This window comes from Pseudophryne corroboree, chromosome 3, assembly GCF_028390025.1.
Source record: "Pseudophryne corroboree isolate aPseCor3 chromosome 3, aPseCor3.hap2, whole genome shotgun sequence".
Taxonomy (NCBI): Eukaryota; Metazoa; Chordata; class Amphibia; order Anura; family Myobatrachidae; genus Pseudophryne; species Pseudophryne corroboree.
Genome location: NC_086446.1, coordinates 372,487,332 through 372,513,662, shown reverse-complemented (window position 1 = coordinate 372,513,662; position 26,331 = coordinate 372,487,332). Strand labels below are relative to the sequence as shown.

The 26,331-nt window shown below is 46.8% G+C and overlaps 1 protein-coding gene across 1 annotated transcript in view; it reads left to right on the top strand.

Moving 5' to 3' along the window:
- The window catches only part of TMEM92 (transmembrane protein 92), an 88,584-nt gene that overhangs the window by 28,715 nt on the left and 33,538 nt on the right, over positions 1-26,331 (top strand). The window contains exon 3 of the mRNA XM_063959899.1: positions 12,385-12,450. Coding sequence (XP_063815969.1) covers positions 12,385-12,450 — 66 coding nt within the window. The remainder of the gene's footprint in view (positions 1-12,384; positions 12,451-26,331) is intronic.

The following is a 26,331-nucleotide window of genomic DNA, read 5'->3' as shown; positions in this document are numbered from 1 at the left end:
GTCTCTTTTACCTGCTACTGCATTGGACTGGTTAACAAAACTGAGCTCCAGTGCCTGGAGGCGGGGATATAGAGGAGGCGGTGCAGTGCATCCTGGGAACAGTCAAAGCTTTAGCTTGTTGGTGCCTCGGATCAAGATCCAACTCTACACCCCGATGTTATTCCCTATGGAATCCAGTGTACCTCGCAGAAAGAGATTTAACAATGGTACGTCTTACCATAAATCTCCTTATTACTACATATAAGTTATATATAACACCTCCTATTACTCCATATAACCTCTCCTTGTAATTCCTTCTATTACTACATATAACTCCTTCTATTATTCCATATAACCTCTCCTTGTAATTCCTCCTATTACCCCATATAACCTCTTCTTGTAATTCCTCCTATTACTCCATATAACCTCTTCTTGTAATTCCTTTTGTTACTTAATATAATCCCTCTCTAGGACTCTTCCTGTTAACACCATATATCCTATACTGTAGATATAATGTGTGTGTGTGTGTTTTTGGCTATAAATTCTTGCTTTTCTGGTCCTCTTAATCTTGAACAATGATGCTCTCATTGGAACTATAAACTAGACAGTTCTCTGGCCTGGAAACATGATCTTAAAGGGACACTTTCATAAAAATGTAATTTTATTTGTATTCAACACAATGAAGAGCAGTAATAACCACAGTAGACCTTTAGTCCAATTATAGAACAGTTGAAGCAAAGGCTTTTTGTTTACATGTTACTAATAGAATGTAGATAACAGACTGTATCATAAATATCAATTTAAACTAGTGATGAGCGGGTTCGGTTTCTCGGAAACCGAACCCCCCCGAACTTCACCCTTTTTACACGGGTCCGAGCCATACTCGGATTCTCCCGTATGGCTCGGGTAACCCGAGCGCGCCCGAACGTCATCATCCCGCTGTCGGATTCTCGCGAGATTCGGATTCTATATAAGCAGCCGCGCGTCGCCGCCATTTTCACTCGTGCATTGGAAATGTTAGGGAGAGGACGTGGCTGGCGTCCTCTCCGTTTATGTTGATGCATTGCAAATATTTTGTGCTTGCTTATTACTTCATTGTGGGGACTGGGGAGCAGCTGTATATAGGAGGAGTACAGTGCAGAGTTTTGCAGACAGTGACCACCAGTAATACGTTGTCTGCCTGAAAAACACTCCATATCTGTGCTCAGTGTGCTGCATATATCTGTGCTCACACTCCTTAATTGTGGGGACTGGGGAGCAGCTGTATTATATAGCAGGAGTACAGTGCAGAGTTTTGCTGACAGTGACCACCAGTATACGTTGTCTGCCTGAAAAACACTCCATATCTGTGCTCAGTGTGCTGCTTTATTGTGGGGACTGGGGACCACCAGTATAATATTATATAGGAGGAGTACAGTGCAGAGTTTTGCTGACCAGTGACCACCAGTATATAATATATAGCATTACAGTACAGTAGGCCACTGCTGTACCTACCTCTGTGTCGTCATTAAGTATACTATCCATCTAGATTCTATACCTGTGGTGCATTTCAGTTGTGCAGTTTGCTGACACAGTGACCACCAGTATATATAGCAGTACGGTACAGAAGGCCACTGCTGTACCTACCTCTGTGTCGTCATTAAGTATACTATCCATCTACATTCTATACCTGTGGTGCATTTTAGTTTTGCAGTTTGCTGACACAGTGACCACCAGTATATATAGCAGTACGGTACGGAAGGCCACTGCTGTACCTACCTCTGTGTCGTCATTAAGTATACTATCCATCTACATTCTATACCTTTGGTGCATTTTAGTTTTGCAGTTTGCTGACACAGTGACCACCAGTATACTATATATAGCAGTACGGTACGGAAGGCCACTGCTGTACCTACATCTGTGTCGTCAAGTATACTATCCATCCATACCTGTGGGGCATTTCAGTTTTGCACAGTTTGCTGACCACCAGTATATAATATATAGCATTACGGTACAGTAGGCCACTGCTCTACCTACCTCTGTGTCGTCAAGTATACTAGCTTAGTCACACAGCGACCTTGGTGCGCCTCTTTTTTTCTTTGCATCATGTGCTGTTTGGGGACAATTTTTTTGAAGTGACATCCTGCCTGACACTGCAGTGCCACTCCTAGATGGGCCAGGTGTTTGTGTCGGCCACTTGTGTCGCTTAGCTTAGTCACACAGCGACCTTGGTGCGTCTCTTTTTTTCTTTGCATCATGTGCTGTTTGGGGACTATTTTTTTGAAGTGCCATCCTGTCTGACACTGCAGTGCCACTCCTAGATGGGCCAGGTGTTTGTGTTGGCCACTTGTGTCGCTTAGCTTAGTCACACAGCGACCTTGGTGCGTCTCTTTTTTTCTTTGCATCATGTGCTGTTTGGGGACAATTTTTTTGAAGTGCCATCCTGCCTGACACTGCAGTGCCACTCCTAGATGGGCCAGGTGTTTGTGTCGGCCACTTGTGTCGCTTATCTTAGTCACACAGCGACCTTGGTGCTCCTCTTTTTTTCTTTGCATCATGTGCTGTTTGGGGACTATTTTTTTGAAGTGCCATCCTGCCTGACACTGCAGTGCCACTCTTAGATGGGCCAGGTGTTTGTGTCGGCCACTTGTGTCGCTTAGCTTAGCCATCCAGCGACCTCGGTGCAAATTTTAGGACTAAAAATAATATTGTGAGGTGTGAGGTGTTCAGAATAGACTGGAAATGAGTGGAAATTATGGTTATTGTGGTTAATAATACTATGGGATCAAAATGACCCCCAAATTCTATGATTTAAGCTGTTTTTTAGGGTTTTTTGAAAAAAACACCTGAATCCAAAACACACCCGAATCCGACAAAAAATTTTCGGTGAGGTTTTGCCAAAACGCGTCCGAATCCAAAACACGGCCGCGGAACCGAATCCAAAACCAAAACATAAAACCCGAAAAATGTCCGGTGCACATCACTAATTTAAACACAATTATAAATAATACATCAAGACTTTACGGTTTCCTTCCTACTTTTGGTAAAACCTACACATGATTCGGTTGGACACAAGTATATGTCTTCTGTATTATATTTATAAGCACAAAATGACAGTTTATCATGGCAAAAAAAGGATTTTAATTACCTACCGGTAAATCCTTTTCTCGTAGTCCGTAGATAATACTGGGGTCCATTTAGTACCATGGGGTATAGACGGGTCCACTAGGAGCTATGGGTACTTCAAGAATTGATCGTGTGGGCTGGCTCCTCCCTCTATGCCCCTCCTACCAGATTCAGTCTAGGAAACTGTGCCCGAGGAGATGGACATACTTTGAGAGCAGGATATATAAGGATAGTGGTGAGATTCCGACCCAGCACACACAACAAGAGGAAAGCCAAGCTAACCAACTTGAAACAGGAACAGCAACGGCTGAACCAACATTACTTAACCAAGTAACAGTGCAGGAAGAACGAAGCACTGGGCAGGCGCCCAGTATCCTCTATGGACTACGAGAAAAGGATTTACCGGTAGGTAATTAAAATCCTATTTTTTCTTATGTCCTAGAGGATACTGGGGTCCATTTAGTACCATGGGAATGTACCAAAGCTCCCAAACCGGGTGGGAGAGTGCAGATGTTCCTGCAAAACTGATTGACCAAACTGAAGGTCCTCAGAGGCCAAAGTATCGAACTCATAGAACTAAGCAAACGTGTTCGAACCTGACCAAGTAGCTGCTTGGCAGAGCTGTAAAGCCGAGACACCCCGGGCAGCCGCCCAGGAAGAACCCACCGACCTAGTAGAGAGGGACTATACAGATTTTGGACACGGCAAACTTACCATGGAATAAGCATGCTGGATAGTAAGTCTGACACCCAATCTTATAGGGATCATAAAGAACAAACAGCGAGTCTGTCTTTCCGTGATGAGCTGTTCTTTTCAGATACACCTTCAAAGCCCTCACAACATACAAAGACTTTGAAGTAGCAGAGGTGTCGGTGACAACCGGAACCACAATAGGTTGGTTGATGTGAAATGCGGACACCAATTTAGGAAGAAATTGCTGACGAGTTCTGAGTTCAGCTCTGTCCTCATGGAAAATAAAATAGGGACTTTTGTGAGACAAAGCCCTCTGCTCCGACACACGTCATGGTGAAGCCAAGGCCAACAGTGTGACGGTCTTTCCACGTAAGATATTTTATGTCCACCTCCTGTAACGGTTCAAACGAGTCCAATTGGAGGAACTGCAGCACCACATTGAGATCCCAAGGTGCCGTGGGAGGCACAAAAGGAGGTTGGATGTGCAGAACACCTTTCAAGAACGTCTGGACCTCAGGGAGAGAAGCCAATTGTTTCTGAAAGAAAAATGACAAGGCCGAAATCTGGACTTTTATGGTGCCCAGACGCAGGCCCACATCCACGCCTGCCTGCAGAAAAAGTAGGAAACGTCCCAGATGAAATTCCACCACAGAATAATTTCTGCTCTCACACCAAGAGACGTATTTCTTCCAAATACGATGGAAATGCTTAGACGTTATACCCTTCCTGGCTTGGATCATAGTCGGGATAACCTTGTTAGTGATCCCTCTCCTGGCTAGAATCAGCCGTCAAACGTAGCCGCGGTAAGTCCTGATAAACGAACGGGCCCTATTGCAGAAGATCATCGCTAAGAGGTAGAGGCCACGGATCTTCGAGGAGCATCTCCAGAAGGTCCGCGTACCAGGTCCTTCTTGGCCAGTCCAGAGCAATGAGTATTGCTTGAACCTTTTCCCATTTTATTAGTTTTAGAATTCTTGGGATCAGAGGAAGTGGAGGAAACATGTTCACCATCTGATAGACCCATGGAGTTGTCAATGCGTCTTATCGCCACCACCTGTGGGTCTCTCAACCTGGAACAATACCGCCTGAGCTTCTTGTTGAGATGAAAGGCCATCATGTCGATCTGTGGATATCCCCATCGACTGGTCAAGCACCTGAACACTTCCGGGTGAAGGCCCCACTCCCCAGGGTGCAGGTCGTGTCTGCTGAGGAAGTCTGCTTCCCAGTTCTCTACTCCTGAAATGAAGACCGCTGATAATGCCACAGCGTTTCTTTCTGCCCAGAGGAGAATTTTTGACAACTCTGACATTGCTGCTCTGCTTTTCATTCCGCCCTGTCGGTTTATGTACGTTACTGCCGTCACATTGTCCGACTGGACCTGAATTGCCCGATCTTGAAGAAGATGTGGGGCCAGCAGAAGGGCGTTGTATATGGCCCTGAGTTCCAGAATGTTGATTGGAAGGATGACTCCCTGACTTGACCATCTTCCCTTAAACTGCACCCCCTGAGTGACTGTTCTCCAACCTCTGAGGCTTGCGTCTGTGGTTAACAGAATCCAGTTCTGAATTCCGAGCCTCCGTCCTGCGAAGAGGTGAGAAGACTGTAGCCACTACAGAAGAGAGATCCTGGCCTTTGGCGACAGACTGATCCTCTGCTGTAAAGTTATACTTACCTCTTGTGAAACTGGCAAACCTGATTTGATGAATCTGTGAGGTGGAGACTTTTGGAACTCCAGTCTGTAGCCTTGGGAAATAAGATCTATGACCCAGGGATCCTGGCACAAATGTGACCAGATCTGACTGAAGAATTGTAGTCGGGCTCCCACCTGACAGCCTTCCAGGCATTGCGGTCCACCGTCATGCTGAAATCTTTGAGGAAGCAGAGCCTGAGCTCTGTTCTGGAGCACCTGCTGTTGCTGGTTTGCGTGGTTTACCTCTTGCGCCACTGGAGGACGTAGAAGCACCTCTGGATTTGCCCTTGAACTTGGCCGTCCAAAAGGACTGTAACTTAGAAGCTGAATAAATCTTCTTGGTTGGGGGGGCTGCAGAAGGAAGATACGTAGACTTACCCGCAGTAGCTGTGGAGATCCATTTGTCTAATTCATCTCAAAACAAGGCCTCTCCTGTGAATGGTAGGCCTTCCACGCCTTTCCTGGGGTCCGCGTCAGCAGTCCACTGGCATAGCCACAAGCACCTGCGTGCAGACACTGCCATAGCAGTGGTGCATGCGTAAAGCACGCCTATTTCCTTTATGGCTTCCACCATAAAGTTTGCAGAGTCCTCTATATGCTGAAGGAGCAAGACAACATCCGGCGGATTTTCCCATTTTTTCCTATCCAGAGGAAAAGCAAAAGATGAGAGCAACCTTTTAGGGATCTGAAACTTCTCATCAGGATTAACCCATGGTTCTTCAAACAGGGTATTCAATTCCTTTGCACAGGAAAAGTAACTGAGGACTTCTTATTAAAATAAGATTTGTCACACTCCTCTGACTCCTTATCAGGAATATGCAGCACATCTCTGATATAAGAGCCTCTATTCCCTGTGACAGAGCTGCATCCCCCCCCCCCCCCCCCCCCCTGAGTCCACCTCCCCCTAATCCATGTCTGACCTGTCAATGTCAGAGTCAGACTGCAGGATATGGGCCAGAGATGGCTTTTGTAGAAAGAGTGGAGATCATTCCTTTAAAAGAATTAACCCACTCCGGTTCAGCCTTGCTATTCTGTGAACCCTGAGTACCCAGTAGTGAGCCCCCTGGTGAAGAGGAACACTCTGCTGTACAAGAAACACACTCTTTGCCTGACATAATGTAAATGTGACAGCACACACACACACACACACACACACACACACACACACACACACACACACACACACACAGGAAAAGGTTAAGCACAAGTAACCCACAAAGAGCCCTTCAGGGAGACACAGAGTTGTTTGGAGGCAGCCCCCACCGTGCTCTTACCGCTAATGCCAAGCTTAGCCGGGTCACAGACTAAGTACCCTGATAGTACCCCCTGGTACCGCTGAGGTAACTTAGTACTTAGTACTCCCTGGTACCGCTGAGGTAATTTGGAGTCACACCGGAGGAGCTGCGCGTCCCTGTCAGTCAGCCTCTGTGTCCACTGTAGAGGGAACATGGCGCTGGTAAGCTGCTGGATCCTCTCATAGTGAAGCCCCGCCCCTTCAATGGTGCGCGGTCTTCCCGCTTTTTTTATACTGTCTGAGGTAATTTTTGTGCTTAAAATGGAGCAGAACCATTTTAAGGACATTTTAAGGCTGTGTTTGCCAGTTTGGGTACTGTGTACAGTGTACTGAGACGCAGTTGTGTACTGTGTCTGGAGATGCATTTCGCCCCGTTTAGAGGCAGTGCGTCTCCGTAACCTCATGCCGCCATAAGTGCTTGCGCCCCGCTAACCGGGACGCCGGCTCTGTACTCGCCACTCCTCATTCTTCTGGCTCTGTTAGGGGTGGCGGCGTGCTGTGGGAATGTTTCCTCAGGAGCTCAGTGTCCTGTCAGCGGGGTACAGGACCATTAACCCTTCAAGAGGTTGGGCCGTTCGCCTCCTAAGTCCCACGAAGCAGGCAGGCTGGTGCCAACCGGCCCTGCCTGAAAATAACAAACATATAAAATAAATGCAGAAAACTCTTCAGGAGCTTCCTTCAGCATGACCGGCTCCTCCGGGCACATTTTCTAAACTGAGTCTGGTAGGAGGGGCATAGAGGTAGCAGCCAGCCCACACTATCAAATTCTTTTTTTTTTTTATAATAATTTTCATTCATAGGATCACAAAAGCAAACCGATACCAACAGACAGTGATTACAGCATATTACGTTGCAAATACAGTATAATAGTTGGTAATTATAAAAATAACCAAAAAAAAACAGTGATCCATTTTTGACCCAGAGAGCGGGTGGTATAAAACAGAAAAGGTGGCAGTCAGTAGCGCAGCTAACCGACTAATATTGATAAGTAAAAATAGAAAGAATTCGAGAAGAAAGAAAGAGAAGAAGAGAGAAAAAGAGAGAAGTAAACAAAATAGGATAGGGTAGAGTCCCCGGGGAGGGTCCCATCAAATATAGTACAGGGCATCACAAGTTAAAAGGTGAAGGGGCATGCTGGAAGGCCAGCCATGGGCTCCATATTTCATCGAATGACTTAGAGGAGCGGTTTATGATGCTAGTCATGTAGTCCATGCGGTAAACGTACCAGATACGGGCAATTATAGACTGCATGGAAGGCGGGATAGGGTTTTTCCAAACTGCAGCTAGTTGACATGTCATTGCAGAGACTATATGACGCAGCAGTTTATTTTTAAATTTTGTTAGCATTGGCAGGCTTAAGGGGAGGAGAATGTATTTAGGGTCGGAAGGAATAGGAATCTGCAATAAGCTAGAGATAAAGTTAATCACTTCCCTCCACATATGCACTATTTTAGGACATGACCACCATATGTGTAGGAAAGAGCCCTCTGCGCCACATCCTCTCCAACACCTATCCGACGTTTCTGGGTACATTTTGCTCAGACGAGATGGTACATAATACCACCTATATAATAATTTATAAACATTCTCTTTGATTCTAACGCATATGGAACTAGACGCCGCGTTACCCCAGGCTTCAGACCATTCGTCAGCTAAAGCCGAGCCTAGGTCTGTCTTCCATGCTCTCTCATGAGGATCACGCTGAGAGGGAGTGTCTCCAGTGAGAGTAGTATACAAGAGGGAAATAAGGCCCTTGGTTGAGTGACGTCTGAAACACATAGTCTCAAACGTGGTCAGGGGTCTGCTAGAGAGGACGCGGCCCAGTGAGGAATGAAAGTGTCTGAGTTGTAAAAACTGATAAAAATATCTGGAGGGAACATCAATGTTTTCTTGAATCTGAGTAAATTGAGGAAAACTAGTGTCCCTGGTGATATCATTCAGATATAAGATACCTCTATCCTGCCAAGGAGCAAACAATGATTTATTTGTACCAGGAGGGAATGCAGGGTTGTGTAATATAGGGATGACAGGGGATGGGGCTGGGGCCAAGCCATATTTCCTATTGGCAAAATCCCAAACCGCTAGTGAGTGGTAGACTATGGGGTGGGATGCTACATTTCTAGGACGGGAGGATTTCAGAAGCCAGAGAAGAGAGAGTAGAGAGACCTAGCTCGGCGGCTTCTATAGATACCCAGACTCTGTGAGATTCGGGGTTGCACCATTGTACGCAGTGCGAGAGCTGTGTGGCTAAATAGTATCTTCTAAAGTCTGGGATGCCTAGGCCACCACTATATGTGGGGCGCTGTAAAAGTTTCAATCGTACTCGGGGACGCTTATTAGCCCATATGAATTGTGATGTGTGAAATTGTAAGAATTTAAAAACAGATGAAGGAATAAATATCGGAAGGGTCTGGAATAGGTAAAGTATTCGAGGGAGCACGTTCATTTTCACTGAGTTAACCCTACCTATCCAGAAGATAAAGAGGCTAGACCAAGAAGACAAGTCTGACTTAATTCGATCTAAAAGCCTAGGGATATTAGCTTGGTAAAGTTGATGATGGCTATGCGTTAGAAAAATACCTAAGTATTTATTCTTTTGCCTGTGCCATTGAAATGGAACGGAATTCTCTAAAGAGAGCTTTGTCGGTCCGGGGATATAAAAATTCAATACTTCAGTTTTACCCGTATTTAGTCTATAACCTGAATGTTTAGAGTAGAGGTCTATCTCAGAAAGGAGCGGCTGTATTGACTGAGATGGGGATCCCAAAGATATTAGGACATCGTCAGCGTATAGCGCAATTTTATGTTCAGAAGGGCCTACCCGCACTCCAGCTATATCTGTATTAGCTCGGATCCTTGCTGCCAGTGGTTCCATGACCAAGGCAAATAGCAATGGGGAGAGCGGGCATCCACACTATCAAATTCTTAAAGTGCCCATGGCTCCTAGTGGACCTGTCTATACCCCATGGTACTGAATGGAAACCCTAAACATCGCTAATCAAAACATTATGTGAAAAGTAAAACCCACACACCTACTACAGAACATAGCAGCTTATTCATTTGCCCCCTAATATTTGTGGGATGGCTTCCTAAAACCACCCACATTTCCTCTCCTACTTACTTGCCATAGTTCATCATCACTAAGTCTATCCTTCAGGACACAGTAAGGTAAATTTACTAAGGTGGGCGGTTTTTTTTTTAGAACTGGTGATGTTGCCCATAGCAACCAGATTCTATCTATTATCTTCTAGAAGCAGCTAGATAAATGTTAAGTAGAATCTGATTGGTTGCTATGAGCAACATCACCAGTTATAAAAAAAACTCCCACCTTAGTAAATTTACCCCCGTGACTAGAAAATTGTTATACGGAATTTTTTGAGTGAGAGTGAGATAGTGAAACCTTTGTTTTCTGATGGCTCAATGTACACAAACTTTGTTATTCAAAATATTGTATTAAATGACCATCAGGCTGTGTGTATAAGGTGTATATGAAACATAAATGAATTGTGTGTATGTATACAACAAACTTTGTTTAATGCACTAAGTTATTAAAAATATTGGTTAAAATGACCTTCAGGCTGTGTGTATAAGGTGTATATGAAACATAAATGCATTCAGTGCTTAGACTTGGGTCCCATCACCATGATCTCTCATTATGGTATGCAATTATTCCAAAATACGGAAAAATACAATATCCAAAATACTTCCCAATCATTTTGGATATGGGATACTCAAGCTGTATATATAATTGTTATATAATGTCTTTTCTGCCAGTTTATGTCAGAGCCCACCTTATACTGCAGATCATTCCATCCTGACTACTGAATGGATACTCACTCACCTATAAAAAAAATAATCCTATATTTGATTGACCAAAGACTGCACAGAGGTAACTAATTATTATATTGCAGTCTCCAGGGGGTATACATTTAAGTTGCTGGCTGTTGGGATCCCGGCAGCCGGAATATTGGACAAACAGGACTATTCCCACTAGTGGGTGTCCACAACACCCATAGAGTGGGAATAGAACCTGTGGCAAGTACAGCGAGCCACCGAGTCCCATCTCCTGTGCTAGCCGGCTGTGTCTCTTCACACTTCACAGATGCATTATTGGGAGGAGACGTGGCTGTGGTCCCGGAATGTCCCAGCAGGCTCAGCATGGCCACGCCTGCTCCCAGTAATGCATCAGTGAAGAGAGACATCTGGCTAGGACAGAATATGGGACACAGCAGCCTGCTTTTATAGGTGAAGCTGTCCACAGAGATCTGGTAGGGGGAAAGATGGTGGTGGTGGGGTTGGGAAGGGGGGGGGGCAGGGGGGTGAGAGGAGGCCGCATAGGGTTGCCAAAATGACTTTTTTTTCCACACACCCTTAAACCTGAAAACATACTGGCATGATGGATACAAGGGGCTCTACCTGGCATAATGTATATCAGGGGCTCTACCTGGCATAATGGATATCAGGGGCTCTACCTGGCATAATGTGCTGTATATCAGGGGCTCTACCTGGCTTAATGGATATCAGGGGCTCTAACTTGCATAATAGATATCAGGAGCTGTACCTGGCATAATGTGGGCTCTACCTGGCATAATGGATATCAGGGGCTCTGCATGGCATAATGTGGGCTCTGCCTGGCATAATGGATATCAGGGGCTCTGCATGGCATAATGTGGGCTCTGCCTGGCATAATGGATAACAGGGGCTCTACCTGGCATAATGTGGGCTATGCCTGGCATAATGTATATCAGGAGCTCTCCCTGGTACAATGTATATTAGGGGCTCTCCCTGGCATAATGGATATCAGGTGCTCTACCTGGCATAATGTATATCAGGGGCTCTACCTGGCATAATGGATATCAGTGGCTCTACCTGGCATAATGTGGGCTCTGCCTGGCATAATGTATATCATGGGCTCTCCCTGGCACAATGTATATCAGGGTCTCTCCCTGGCATAATGGATATCAGGTGCTCTACCTGGCATAATGGATATCAGGGGCTGTACCTGGTATAATGTGGGCTCTGCCTGACTTAATGTATATCAGGCGCTCTCCCTGGCATAATGGGTATTGGGTTCTACCTGGCATAAGGTGTATTAGGGGTTCTGTCTGGCATAATGTATATCAGGGTCTCTACCTGGCATAATGGATAACAGGGGCTCTATCTGTCATAATGTGGGATCTACCTGGCATAATTTATATCAGGGTCTCTACCTGGCATAATGTGTATCAGGGGCTCTACCTGGCATAATGTGGGTAAGGGGTACTACCATGTGGTGTAATGTGAGTGATGGACACTACTGTGGCGTGTAATGTGAATTGGTACTATTCTGTGGCCATGCCCCTTCCTCATGCCCTTATATTTTTGGCTTGCTCCTTCGGCACGCACTGTCCCTGTTTTAAATATGGTGGGAGAGTGGGAATCAATTATTTTTCTGGCACAGGGCACCAAAATGTCTCTGCATTCTGAACAGACTGCCTTAAACAAAAACAAAACAAAAATAATAATTATAATAATAATAATAATAATGTATAGAATCACTGTTTTTTATGCAGTGTTGGAGTTGTTCATGATATTATAGCCGATCCTTGGCATGTGTTACTCACACAGTGCATTTCTTGTGTAGGTGCCTGGATGGCTTTTCCTGTTGTGATTCACAGAGCAAAGTCTACCTGGACTACAGCTGGTATGGGTAAGTCACCAGATCTTCATTTTCTGTACTTTGCAAAGCATCTGTCTGAACTGCGTCACATGTGATAACAATGGAAAAACATGTCAGAGAAATAAATATTTTATACTAGAATACAGGTTGATGTCACATACCTCTTAGTGACAAAGACAGATTACTCATCCTGAGTCGGGCACAGGCATAAAGCCTGTAGTAATTGCAGCCTTGTACTTGTTGATTCCCCTAGTGTAATCAGCGTGCTTTTTTCCTAAGTGTCAGACCAGTGCCAGGAAATGTTCTTATCTAATAACCTTGCCAGCATGAGGCAAACAAGAGCAATTCTGACAATTACAGCAAACACCAGATTATTTGACCTGCTTGGTAATGATCATGATGCCAGTACTGTATGTGCACTCACCAACTGGCACAATGTTCTGGAAGGACAGAAAATATTGAAAAAGTATTCGCATAAAATAAAAGATCAGTACATCTGAAAAGGTAATATACAAGTTTGGTTGGTTAAAACAAACTCTTCATCCTCAACATCGCTGGACTGCAACTCCTCATACAGTAGATAGGTGGGGTTACTTAGGGATCTACACTATCTGTTATTCTGTTTGCAAATCTCTTGAAGCAAGCATTGGTCAGCCCAGTAATGTTTTCAAACTCACAAGATCTGTACAGCTAAAGATGCTCTGACCTAACATGTGAAATCGCAATGACGCCTCCCTGTCTGAAGCAGATGTTCTGGGTTCAATAAGATGCACACTACCTCACACAGCATTTGCTACTGTTTCTAATATGACCTTAGATATGGGGCTGATTTTCAGCTGGGAGTAAAAAACGAACCAAAAAACCACAAGCAACTTTTCAACTTGAAAAACCATGTTGCTATATAAGGGGAACAAATACATTTTTTTTGTTTTGTTTGCATACAGGGTAAAGCTGGCTGTTTTTTCATGCAGCCAACCAAAGCTGGCCAGATTTATTTCACACTGTTCATGTGCAGTTCGAATCCTGCGTCATTGTATTCAGTGACCCATATGCCTCAGCCTGATTGACAGGCTACGGCCGTTTGGGGGCATCAGACAGCATTGTTGAAAATGGGAGCGTGTTGCCGCTGTTTTCAAGGCATGCCGAAGCCAGTGTCTGTGTGACAGATTTAGTGTCCTTGGCTCCGGAGTTTTGGGCTGGCATCTTGAGTAGGTTTAGGATTACTTATACCCTTTTACATTGTCAAACCGGGTCTGACCCAGTATTTTGAATATGGGTGGGTACTGATGAGTCCCTGTTCACACTGAACCTGGATCAGCCCTGTAAAACCTATGAACAAGGTCAGAATAACCTATGGACAAGGACACATAAGTTGTTTAAATATTTGTCTGCAGCGGGGTACACTGTGTTCCACAGGGAAACATCGGGGTGTAGAGTTGCATCTTGATCCGAGGCACCAACAGGCTATAGCTTTGACTGTTCCCAGGATGCATTGCACCGCTTCCTCTATAACCCCGCCTCTGGACACTGGCGCTCAGTTTGTAAGTTGATGCCTGCAGAGCAGGTCACTTAACAGGTGGGGCTGCGCTAGGTATCCCTGAAAAGAGCTTTTTAAGAAGACTTCAAGGGCCGCAGCACTGTTATGTCATTATGACATGCTGTGTTGTGGCTCCATCACTTCCCCAGCAGCGCTGCATACTCCCGCTGCCGGTTCCCGGGTACATGCAGAGGAGGCGCACCGGTCCTCAGGCACACCACCGCTGATGCTCTCCAGGATCGCGTGGCTGCACATCAGGGAGGAGGTAAGAGGTTCCCCCAGGTGGGACCCACCGGTAAATCGCGGTCCGGTCACAGTCCCAGAAGACGGACCGTGCCACTGGCGTGGACACTGTACTGCACAGGGACCCCACTATATCCACCAGGGCAAGGGGGTTTATTGCTCTGGGGGCTGGTTGAGGGTTCCTGTTCCCCTGTTGAACTTTCCCCAGTAGACACCTCAGTGTCTGTCAGAAAACGCCTTGAATTGCGTTTGTTAAAGAATTTTCTCCTTCTAAGGGGATAACGCCCTGTTGCCCAGGGGTAAACTGTTTGGTCTTCATAATCCTTGTTAACAGTGACCAGTTTGGATTTTTTGTATTTAATCAGCTCCTGTTTATATGACTCAACCTTTTAATTCAGTTTTGTCATCCAATCCTTATTAGAGTCACTTGTCTAAAGTGTCTTGGAGGATCTTTCCACCTCTGCTATCTTGTTTTTAGTTTCATTCATAATTCTGGTAGACTCTTCTATTACCAATAGCATCAGGTCACAAGAGCATTTATTCAACACCGCAAGCCAACGACGACAGAAATCTGAGTTCATTCTCCCAATAGTGGGGACATTTCTGATCCTAAAACCCCTCCCAATAGTGGGGACATTTCTGATCCTAAAACCCCCGTTCCCTGTAATAATCAGAGATTGTAACACTGTGCAGGTGATAATCAATCTCCTTTTTCTTAAGTTTAAGCAATGAAAAATAAATATCCTCATTAGCATCCACACCGGCAGCATTTTTAAAGGTGTCCTTAGTTAGCACCGTCTCTGCCTCAGAATCGGTGAAGCTTAAAAACTCCCCTGTAGGCAGAGTAATAGCTTGAAAACCTGGGATATTGCATTGGTATTGTAAATAACCTGTTTATAAGCTAGTTTTTATAAGCATGTCTTAGATGATCTAAATTAGCTGCACTAACAAGCTATAATAGATTAGTTTATTGTGGAATGGTTCTGAATTTAGTTAGCCTGTGCAATGTACCGATGTTTCTATCTGCATGGTAATTGGTCCAGATTTATGAATAATTTGTTCACTGCATTATTCTAAGTATTCTAAATTAGCTCACTGGATAATTCTATGCTGTATACAGTATCAGATCCATGTCTTTGACAGTGTGTGAAGCCGTGCAGCAGCAGAGTCCGTGCACTGTTCGGTGTCTTTTATTATTGTTTTTCCGTTGCCCGGGTGACGGGCCCCTCCCCTCCCGCCCGCCTATTGGTAGACGCGGTTCTGACGCGCTTCCAGTGGGCGAGCTGGCGGTGGGAGGCCCGGAGCACGGAGGTGACCAGTAGCTTTGTTGGTTGCTAGGGGAATAGATTCTCCCGTTGGTTACGGATGGCCGTATGCTATGACGGCACCCGTGACCGGAAATGGGCGGTGATTGTGATGTGGGTTTGGGCACTGGGATCTATATAAGGTATGTTGTATATGTTATGTTTGTATCCTGACGAAAGGTGGTATTAAAACAGCACCTGAAACGTTGATTATCAAGCTTGTGTAGCTGTCTCAATTCTTCTGAAAAATCCGTGGAGTGCCGCCCGTTTTCGCTCTCTCTGTTCTTGCTCCTTCTGGACCGTGGGAGGGCACCCAGGTATTTAATTAATTTGTTTGGAGTGCTGGTCATATTGGAACTATATATATATATATATATATATATATATATATATATATATATATATATATGTAGTTTTACTTGTCCAGTGCAGTTTTATTGTTTATCTGTAATAACCTCTGCATTGTACCTGTGACTGAGTGTGAGTGTGCCCGTAGCGGCTGTGTGGATTTCATTCTCGTGTATCACAGTTATTGCTATCACTATATTCTGAACCCTGGGGGGCTAGGTGCGTCAGGGTCTCATATATATATATATATATATAGTGTTACACGGTATATACTGTTTGGTATTTTTCACTGTGTATTTCAGTCACCTCATACCGCTTTAATTCTCTTTTTGTGTACTGTATTTACTGTCACATAAATCAGGGGGTTATTTGCAGGTATTGTGTTTGTCTGGCTATTTTGTACTGTTACGCTCTAAGGCTACATTCCCTATAATGTCTGCCACACAGGGCGGGAAATCCAGGGACGCTTCTGCATCATGCAGTGATTGCACCAAGGATCTATCTGATGGTTCAGGCACTGGGTGCCATTCATCCCCCAGTCAGCCCGCAGCACCTGTGGCCAATCAGGTAGCACCTTGGGCAGCGTTCTCAAGTATGCTGAATACGCTTGTGACACGTCTTATGCCCCCTGTGGGACCTCCTGTGCCATTGCAGCCACATATTCTCCCTGTAGTTAATCCGTCCTGGGCGGACACTCTGTCTACCCAGATACAACAATTAAATCAATCTTTGGTTAGACAAAAGTCTACCCCACGCCCCTCTGGGGTCAAGGGGTCCTCCAAGCGGGCCGCTTCCTCCTCACAATACACTAATATTTCAGATAATTCTTCTGATGAGGATGGGGAATATACTGATCCGTCAGACACTGATACAGTAGCTTCTGACGAGAAATCTACAACCCAGGTTGATGTTCCTGACCTAGTGGAGGCTATTAAGCTGATTCTACAAATTGATGATGAGATAGATCCCACTACTGCGTCTAAGAAACCTGATAAGTTCAAACGTCAGAAGGTTACTAAAGTAGTCTTACCACTTTCTGACCATTTAATTGACATACGTTAGGACTCCTGGTCGTCTCCAGGAAAGAAATTTTCCCTGTTTAAAAAGATGCTAGCTCGTTATCCTATCCGTGCGGAGTTGAGTAACAAGTGGGAAACTCCACCGCCGGTGGACTCTCATGTCACCTGTCTTGTGGTGTCATCTACATTGCCTGTCACCACTGTCACCTCACTGAAGGAACCGACAGATAAGCGTGTGGAGGGATGCCTGAAGTCTATTTACTCTCTTACCGGTGCTGTACATAGACCCACTATAGCAACCTCCTTGGCCGCGAATTAGAGGATGAGCTGCCTCAAGATATTTCTGACACTGCCAGACAATATCTGTCTCATATTACCACAGCCTCCCACTATATTCAGGAGGCGTCCTCTGAGGCAGGTGTAATGGCAGCCAAGGCATCTACTACGTCTATACTGGCTTATCGAATTCTGTAGTTGAGGTCCTGGAAGGTGGTCTTAGACTCCACAAAACACCTTGGAGGTGCTCCCTTTCTTTTTGGGGAGGATCTGAATAAGATTGTGACTGACTTGGCGACTACTAAGACTACGTTTCTCCCAAGTACAAATCCTTCTGCACCGAAGGCAAAGAGTACCAGTTTTCGTTCCTTTTGACCTCCAGAGAAAGCAAAGGGTCAGGCATACCCGAGACAGGCTAGTACTTCCAAATCCACTATGCCAAAACCTAAACAATCCTGGGCCACCCATCAGCCTGCTTCCAAACAAGACAAGCCTGCTGCATGACGGGGCGGACCTCCCCCTGGAGGACCCCAGGGTGGGAGGCTGACTTGTGCAGTTCGCCCAGGCCTGGTTAAAGACCACTTCAGACGCCTGGGAGCGGGAAGTTGTCTCTCACGGGTACGCAATCTCTTTCAAGAGATGTACACCTCGCCATTTCTGCTCGATGGTTATCCCTTCAGATCCGTTGAAAGCGCAAGCTCTACACTTGGTTGTGCAATCCCTCCTGGACACAGGAGTGGTAGTGCTGGTACCTCTGTCCCACAGAGGCAGGGGATACTATTCAACCCTGTTTCTAGTTCCGAAGCCAAATGGGTCCTTCCGGCCTATACTCAACCTCAAATCATTGAACAAATTTGTGAGAGTGTCCAAATTCTGTATTGAAACTCAGCGCTCTATTGTACTGGCCATGGAACCCGAGGACTATATGGTATCCCTGGACATACAGGATGCTTACCTGCATATACCTATTGCCGTTTCTCATCAACAATATCTGCGGTTTGCTATTGGCAACCTCCATTATCAATTCCAGGCTCTGCCATTTGGACTGGCCATGGCCCCTCAGATCTTCACCAAGGTCATGGCCGTGATAATGGCCCTTCTCCGCCGTCAGGGATTCAGGATCTTGCCATATCTGGACGACTTGCTGATCCTGGTGAACTCCCACGTTACTCTCCTCTGTCATATGGAACTGACGGTCCAATTCCTACAAGCCCGCGGGTGGCTCATCAACTGGAAAAAGTCCTCGCTGGTCCCTTCTCGGAGCATGGTGCACCTGGGGGCACTGCTGGACACACACAGTCAAAGACTGTTTTTATCTCCAGAGAAAGTCCTGAAACTTTAGGGCAGGATCAGATACTTCCTTTCACGCCCAAGAGTGTCGATACACTCGGCGATGCAAGTACTAGGCCTCACGGTGTCGGCTTTCGACATGGTAGAGTACGCTCAATTTCATTCCCGCCCTCTGCAGAGGTTAATCCTTTCCAAGTGGGACGGCCTGCCCCATCGGATCAGGTCTCAAATGATCTTCTTGATTTCAGAGGTTTGTCTGTCACTGAGCTGGTGGCTACAGGACCAACAATTGAGCAGGGGCCGTCCCTTCTGGATCCCCAACTGGGTCCTGCTGGCAACGGACGCCAGTCTGCGGGGTTGGGGCACGGTGTTGGAGCAACACTCTCTCCAAGGTCGGTGGACCAAGAAGGAATCTCTCCTCCCGATAAACATTCTGGAATTGCGGGCAGTGATCAATGCGTTGATGCTTGCCCTGCCTCTGATACAGAACAGGCCTGTTCAAGTACAATCAGACAACGCCACCACGGTGGCATACATAAATCATCAAGGCGGCACTCAAAGGCAAATGGCAATGCTGGAAGTATCAAAAATCCTTTATTGGGCGGAACGCTATCTACCAGCGATATCGGCTGTGTTCATTCCCAGAGTCCTCAACTGGGAAGCGGATTTCCTCAATCATCAGGACATGCATGCCGGTGAGTGGAGTCTTCATCCGGAAGTCTTTCAACTCCTAGTGGACAAGGTCCGGTCTTCGGATCAAGGACAAGGGGTCCTCAAGCAGCGTTCGTGAACACACTGGCAATTCCATGGAACTTTTGGCTGCCATATGTGTTCCCTCCAGTGTCCCAGGGTAATACGGAAGTTCAAGCAAGAAAAAGGAATACTACTTCTAGTCGCTCCAGCGTGGCCCAGACGGCATTGGTTCTCAGACCTACAGGGTTTATCAAGCGAGCATCCTCTTCTACTTCTTCAACAGACCTCCTCGTTCAGGGCCCTTGTGTTTACCCGGACCTGGCCAGACTGGCTTTGACGGTGTGGCTCTTGAGGCTTCACTCCTGAGGGCCAAAGGATTCTCCAAGGTGGTTATTCAAACTATGTTGAAGGCCCGCAAACCGGCTTCTGCACGGATTTATTACAGGGTCTGGAATTCTTACTTCACCTGGTGTGCTGCTAAGAATTATGATGCCTACACGTTCAGAACTTCCAGACTTTTGGCTTTTCTGCAACAATGCCTGTACTTAGGCCTTCGGCTGGCCTCCCTCAAGGTTCATATATCTGCCTTGTCGGGGTGGTTTGAGAGAAAAATCGCATCTATTCCTGACGTTCATACTTTCAGGGTGTTTTACGGATTCAGCCTCCCTATGTCCCTCTGTGGCTCCATGGGATCTATCTGTTGTCTTGAATGCCCTACAAGAGTCTCCATTTGAACCTCTTGAGTCTGTAGTCCTTAAATGCCTTACGCTTAAGGTCATGTTTCTGCTGGCTATTGCCTCTGCTAGGTGGATGTCGGACTTAGGCGCTTTGTCCTGTCGTCCACCCTTTTTGATTTTTCACTGTGACCGGGCAGTTCTTAGAACTCACCCCGGTTATCTACCTAAGGTGGTGTCATCTTTCCACCTTAACCAAGAGATTGTGGTTCCGGCTTTTATCTCTTCTGGTTTGTCCTCCAAAGAACGGTCTTTGGATGTGGTACGGTCTCTCCGTATTTACGTGGGAAGGACTGCCTCTATCAGGAGGTCAGATACCCTTTTCACAAACGTGGCTGGCCTGCAAATAAGCAAACCTTGGCCAGATGGATTAGAATGGTGATTGAACAAGCTTATGCGCAGGCTCGACTCCCAGCTCCTGCTGCTATCAAAGCCCAATCTACTCGGTCTGTTGGACCTTCTTGGGCTGCTCTCCATGGCGCATTCGCTGAACAGTTGTGCAAGGCGGCTACGTGGTCCTCAGTGAACACGTTCATTAGGTTCTATGCCTTTGATACTTCCGCCTCCCAGAATGCTTCCTTTGCCGGGTTCTTTTGCCCGCTATGGTGCATCCCCTCCCATGGGGAACTACTTTAGGATATCCCCAATGTTTCCCTGTGTAACACAGTGTACCCCGCTGCAGAAAAGCAGATTTATGGTAGACTTACCATAGTTAAATCTCTTTCTGCAAGGTACACTGGGTACCACAGGGCGCCCACCCTGACGCACTTAGCTTCTTTGGGTTTGTATGGAATTAGCCGCTGGTCCCTTCTCCTGTCGTGAGAATGTGGTTCTATGTGACTAACATCTGCCGTCTCTTTTACCTGCTACTGCATTGGACTGGTTAACGAAACTGAGCTCCAGCGTCCGGGGGCGGGGTTATAGAGGAGGCGGAGCAATGCATCCTGGGATCAGTCAAAGCTTTAGCCTGTTGGTGCCTCGAATCAAGATCCAACTCTACACCCCGATGTTTCCCTGTGGAACCCAGTGTACCTCGCAGAAACAGATTTAACAAAGGTAAGTCTACCATAAATCTTTTTCTCTAACGTCCTAAGTGGATGCTGGGGACTCCGTCAGGACCATGGGGAATAGCGGCTCCGCAGGAGACAGGGCACAAAAATAAAGCTTTAGGATTAGGTGGTGTGTACTGGCTCCTCCCCCTATGACCCTCCTCCAAGCCTCAGTTAGGTTTTTGTGCCCATCCGAGCAGGGTGCAATCTAGGTGGCTCTCCTAAAGAGCTGCTTAGAAAAAGTTTTTAGGTTTTTTATTTTCAGTGAGTCCTGCTGGCAACAGGCTCACTGCATCGAGGGACTTAGGGGAGAGAATTTCAACTCACCTGCGTGCAGGATGGATTGGATTCTTAGGCTACTGGACACCATTAGCTCCAGAGGGAGTCGGAACACAGGTCTCACCCTGGGGTTCGTCCCGGAGCCGCGCCGCCGACCCCCCTTACAGATGCTGAAGATTGAAGGTCCGGAAACAGGCGGCAGAAGGCTCTTCAGTCTTCATGAAGGTAGCGCACAGCACTGCAGCTGTGCGCCATTGTTGTCACACACTTCACACCAAGCGGTCACGGAGGGTGCAGGGCGCTGCTGGGGGCGCCCTGGGCAGCAATATTTAATACTTTTATGGCAAAAGAATACATCACATATAGCCATTGAGGCTATATGTATGTATTTAACCCATGCCAGTTATCTAAAACTACGGGAGAAAAGCCCGCCGAAATAGGGGGCGGAGCTTATTCTCCTCAGCACACAGCGCCATTTTCCTGCTCAGCTCCGCTGTGAGGAAGGCTCCCAGGACTCTCCCCTGCACTGCACTACAGAAACAGGGTAAAACAGAGAGGGGGGGCATTTTTTTGGCGATATTTTGATATATTTAAGCTGCTATAAAGAACAACACTTATATAAGGTTGTTCCCATATATATTATAGCGCTTGGGTGTGTGCTGGCAAACTGTCCCTCTGTCTCCCCAAAGGGCTAGTGGGGTCCTGTCTTCGATAAGAGCATTCCCTGTGTGTCTGCTGTGTGTCGGTACGTGTGTGTCGACATGTATGAGGACGATGTTGGTGTGGAGGCAGAGCAATTGCCGATAATGGTGATGTCACCCCCCAGGGAGTCGACACCGGAATGGATGGCTTTGTTTATGGAATTACGTGATAATGTCAGCACATTACGAAAATCAGTTGACGACATGAGACGGCCGGCAAACCAGTTAGTACCTGCCCAGGCGTCTCAGACACCGTCAGGGGCTGTAAAGCGCCCTTTACCTCAGTCGGTCGACACAGACCCAGACACAGACACTGAATCTAGTGTCGACGGTGATGAAACAAACGTATTTTCAAGTAGGGCCACACGTTATATGATCACGGCAATGAAGGAGGCTTTGCATATCTCTGATACTGCAAGTACCACAAAAAGGGGTATTATGTGGGGGGTGAAAAAACTACCTGTAGTTTTTCCTGAATCAGAGGAATTAAATGATGTATGTGATGAAGCGTGGGTTAACCCAGATAGAAAAATGCTAATTTCAAAAAAGTTATTAGCATTATACCCTTTCCCGCCAGAGGTTAGGGCGCGCTGGGAAACACCCCCTAGGGTGGATAAGGCGCTCACACGCTTATCAAAACAAGTGGCGTTACCGTCTCCTGATACGGCCGCCCTCAGGGATCCAGCTGATAGGAGAATGGAAACTACCCTAAAAAGTATATACACACATACTGGTGTTATACTGCGACCAGCCATCGCCTCAGCCTGGATGTGCAGTGCTGGGGTCGTCTGGTTGGATTCCCTGACTGAAAATATTGATACCCTGGATAGGGACAGTATTTTATTGACTATAGAGCAATTAAAGGATGCTTTCCTTTATATGCGAGATGCTCAGAGAGATATTTGCACTCTGGCATCGAGAGTAAATGCGATGTCCATATCTGCCAGAAGGAGTTTATGGACGCGACAGTGGTCAGGTGATGCGGATTCCAAACGACATATGGAAGTATTGCCGTATAAAGGGGAGGAATTATTTGGCGTCGGTCTATCGGATCTGGTGGCCACGGCAACTGCCGGAAAATCCACCTTTTTACCTCAGACCCCCTCCCAACAGAAAAAGACACCGTCTTTTCAGCCGCAGTCCTTTCGGTCCTATAAGAACAAGCGGACAAAAGGACAGTCATATCTGCCTCGGGGCAGAGGAAGGGGTAAGAGAGGGCAGCAAGCAGCCCCTGCCCAGGAACAGAAGCCCTCCCAGGGTTCTGCAAAGCCCTCAGCATGACGCTGGGGCCTTAGAAGCGGACTCAGGAGCGGTGGGGGGTCGACTCAAGAATTTCAGCGCACAGTGGGCTTGCTCACAGGTGGACCCCTGGATTCTGCAGGTAGTATCTCAGGGTTACAGGTTGGAATTCGAGAAGTCTCCCCCTCGCCGGTTCCTAAAGTCTGCTTTGCCAACGTCTCCCTCAGACAGGGCGACGGTATTGGAAGCCATTCACAAGCTGTTTTCTCAGCAGGTGATAGTCAAGGTATCCCTCCTACAACAGGGAAAGGGGTATTACTCCACGCTATTTGTGGTACCGAAGCCGGACGGCTCGGTAAGACCTATTCTAAATCTGAACTCTTTGAACCTGTACATACAAAAATTCAAGTTCAAGATGGAGTCACTCAGAGCAGTGATAGCGAATCTGGAAGAAGGGGACTTTATGGTGTCCCTGGACATAAAGGATGCTTACCTACATGTCCCAATTTGCCCTTCACATCAAGGGTACCTCAGGTTCGTGGTGCAAAACTGTCATTATCAGTTTCAGACGCTGCCGTTTGGATTGTCCACGGCACCTCGGGTCTTTACCAAGGTAATGGGCGAAATGATGATTCTTCTGCGAAGAAGAGGCGTATTAATTATCCCTTACTTGGACGATCTCCTGATAAGGGCAAGGTCCAGAGAACAGCTGGAGGACAGAGTAGCACTAACCCAACTAGTGCTGCAACAACACGGGTGGATTCTGAATTTTCCAAAATCTCAGTTGACCCCGACGACACGTCTGCTGTTCCTGGGAATGATTCTGGACACGGTTCAGAAAAAGGTGTTTCTTCCGGAGGAGAAAGCCAGGGAGTTATCCGAACTTGTCAGGAACCTCCTAAAACCAGGGAAAGTGTCTGTGCATCAATGCACAAGAGTCCTGGGAAAGATGGTGGCTTCTTACGAAGCGATTCCATTCGGCAGATTCCACGCACGAACTTTTCAGTGGGATCTGCTGGACAAATGGTCCGGATCGCATCTGCAGATGCATCAGCGGATAACCTTATCGCCACGGACAAGGGTGTCTCTTCTGTGGTGGTTGCAGAGTGCTCATCTGTTAGAGGGCCGCAGATTCGGCATACAGGACTGGGTCCTGGTGACCACGGATGCCAGTCTGAGAGGCTGGGGAGCGGTCACACAGGGAAGAAACTTCCAGGGAGTATGGTCAAGCCTGGAGATGTCTCTTCACATAAATATACTGGAGCTAAGAGCGATTTACAATGCTCTAAGTCTGGCAAAACCCCTGCTTCAGGGTCAGCCGGTGTTGATCCAGTCGGACAACATCACGGCAGTCGCCCACGTAAACAGACAGGGCGGCACAAGAAGCAGGACAGCAATGGCAGAAGCTGCAAGGATTCTTCGCTGGGCGGAAGATCATGTGATAGCACTGTCAGCAGTATTCATTCCGGGAGTGGACAACTGGGAAGCAGACTTCCTCAGCAGACACGATCTACACCCGGGAGAGTGGGGACTTCATCCAGAAGTCTTCCACATGATTGTGAACCGTTGGGAAAAACCAATGGTGGATATGATGGCGTCCCACCTCAACAAAAAACTGGACAGGTATTGCGCCAGGTCAAGAGACCCTCAGGCAATAGCTGTGGACGCTCTGGTAACACCGTGGGTGTTCCAGTCAGTGTATGTGTTCCCTCCTCTGCCTCTCATACCAAAGGTACTGAGAATTATACGGCAAAAGGGAGTAAGAACGATACTAGTGGCTCCGGATTGGCCAAGAAGAACTTGGTACCCGGAACTTCAAGAGATGCTCACGGAGGATCCGTGGCCTCTACCTCTAAGACCGGACCTGCTTCAGCAGGGACCGTGTCTATTCCAAGACTTGCCGTGGCTGCGTTTGACGGCATGGCGGTTGAACGCCGAATTCTAAGGGAAAAAGGCATTCCGGAAGAGGTCATTCCTACACTGGTAAAAGCCAGGAAGGAGGTGACTGCACAACATTATCACCGCATTTGGAGAAAATATGTTGCGTGGTGTGAGGCCAGGAAGGCCCCCACGGAGGAATTTCAACTGGGTCGATTCCTACATTTCCTGCAAACAGGATTGTCTATGGGCCTCAAATTGGGGTCCATTAAGGTTCAAATTTCGGCCCTGTCGATTTTCTTCCAGAAAGAATTGGCTTCAGTTCCTGAAGTCCAGACTTTTGTAAAAGGAGTACTACATATACAGCCCCCGGTTGTGCCCCCAGTGGCACCGTGGGATCTTAATGTAGTCTTGGATTTTCTCAAATCCCATTGGTTTGAGCCGCTCAAATCGGTGGAGTTGAAGTATCTTACATGGAAAGTAACCATGCTACTGGCCCTGGCTTCAGCCAGGAGAGTATCAGAATTGGCGGCTTTATCATATAAGAGCCCATATCTGATTTTCCATACGGACAGGGCAGAACTGCGGACACGTCCTCATTTTCTGCCTAAGGTGGTGTCAGCGTTTCACCTGAACCAGCCTATTGTGGTGCCTGCGGCTACTAACGATTTGGAGGATTCCAAGTTGTTGGACGTGGTCCGGGCATTGAAAATATATATTTCAAGAACGGCGGGAGTCAGAAAGTCTGACTCACTGTTTATATTGTATGCACCCAACAAGATGGGTGCTCCTGCTTCTAAGCAGACGATTGCTCGTTGGATTTGTAGCACAATTCAACTTGCACATTCTGTGGCAGGCTTGCCACAACCTAAATCTGTCAAGGCCCATTCCACAAGGAAAGTGGGCTCATCCTGGGCGGCTGCCCGGGGGGTCTCGGCATTACAACTCTGCCGAGCTGCTACTTGGTCAGGGGCAAACACATTTTCAAAATTCTACAAATTTGATACCCTGGCTGAGGAGGACCTTGAGTTCTCTCATTCGGTGCTGCAGAGTCATCCGCACTCTCCCGCCCGTTTGGGAGCTTTGGTATAATCCCCATGGTCCTGACGGAGTCCCCAGCATCCACTTAGGACGTTAGAGAAAATAAGAATTTACTTAACAATAATTCTATTTCTCGTAGTCCGTAGTGGATGCTGGGCGCCCATCCCAAGTGCGGATTGTCTGCAATACTTGTACATAGTTATTGTTACAAACAAATTTGGGTTGTTATTGTTGTGAGCCGTCTGTTCAGAGGCTCCTACGTTGTCATACTGTTAACTGG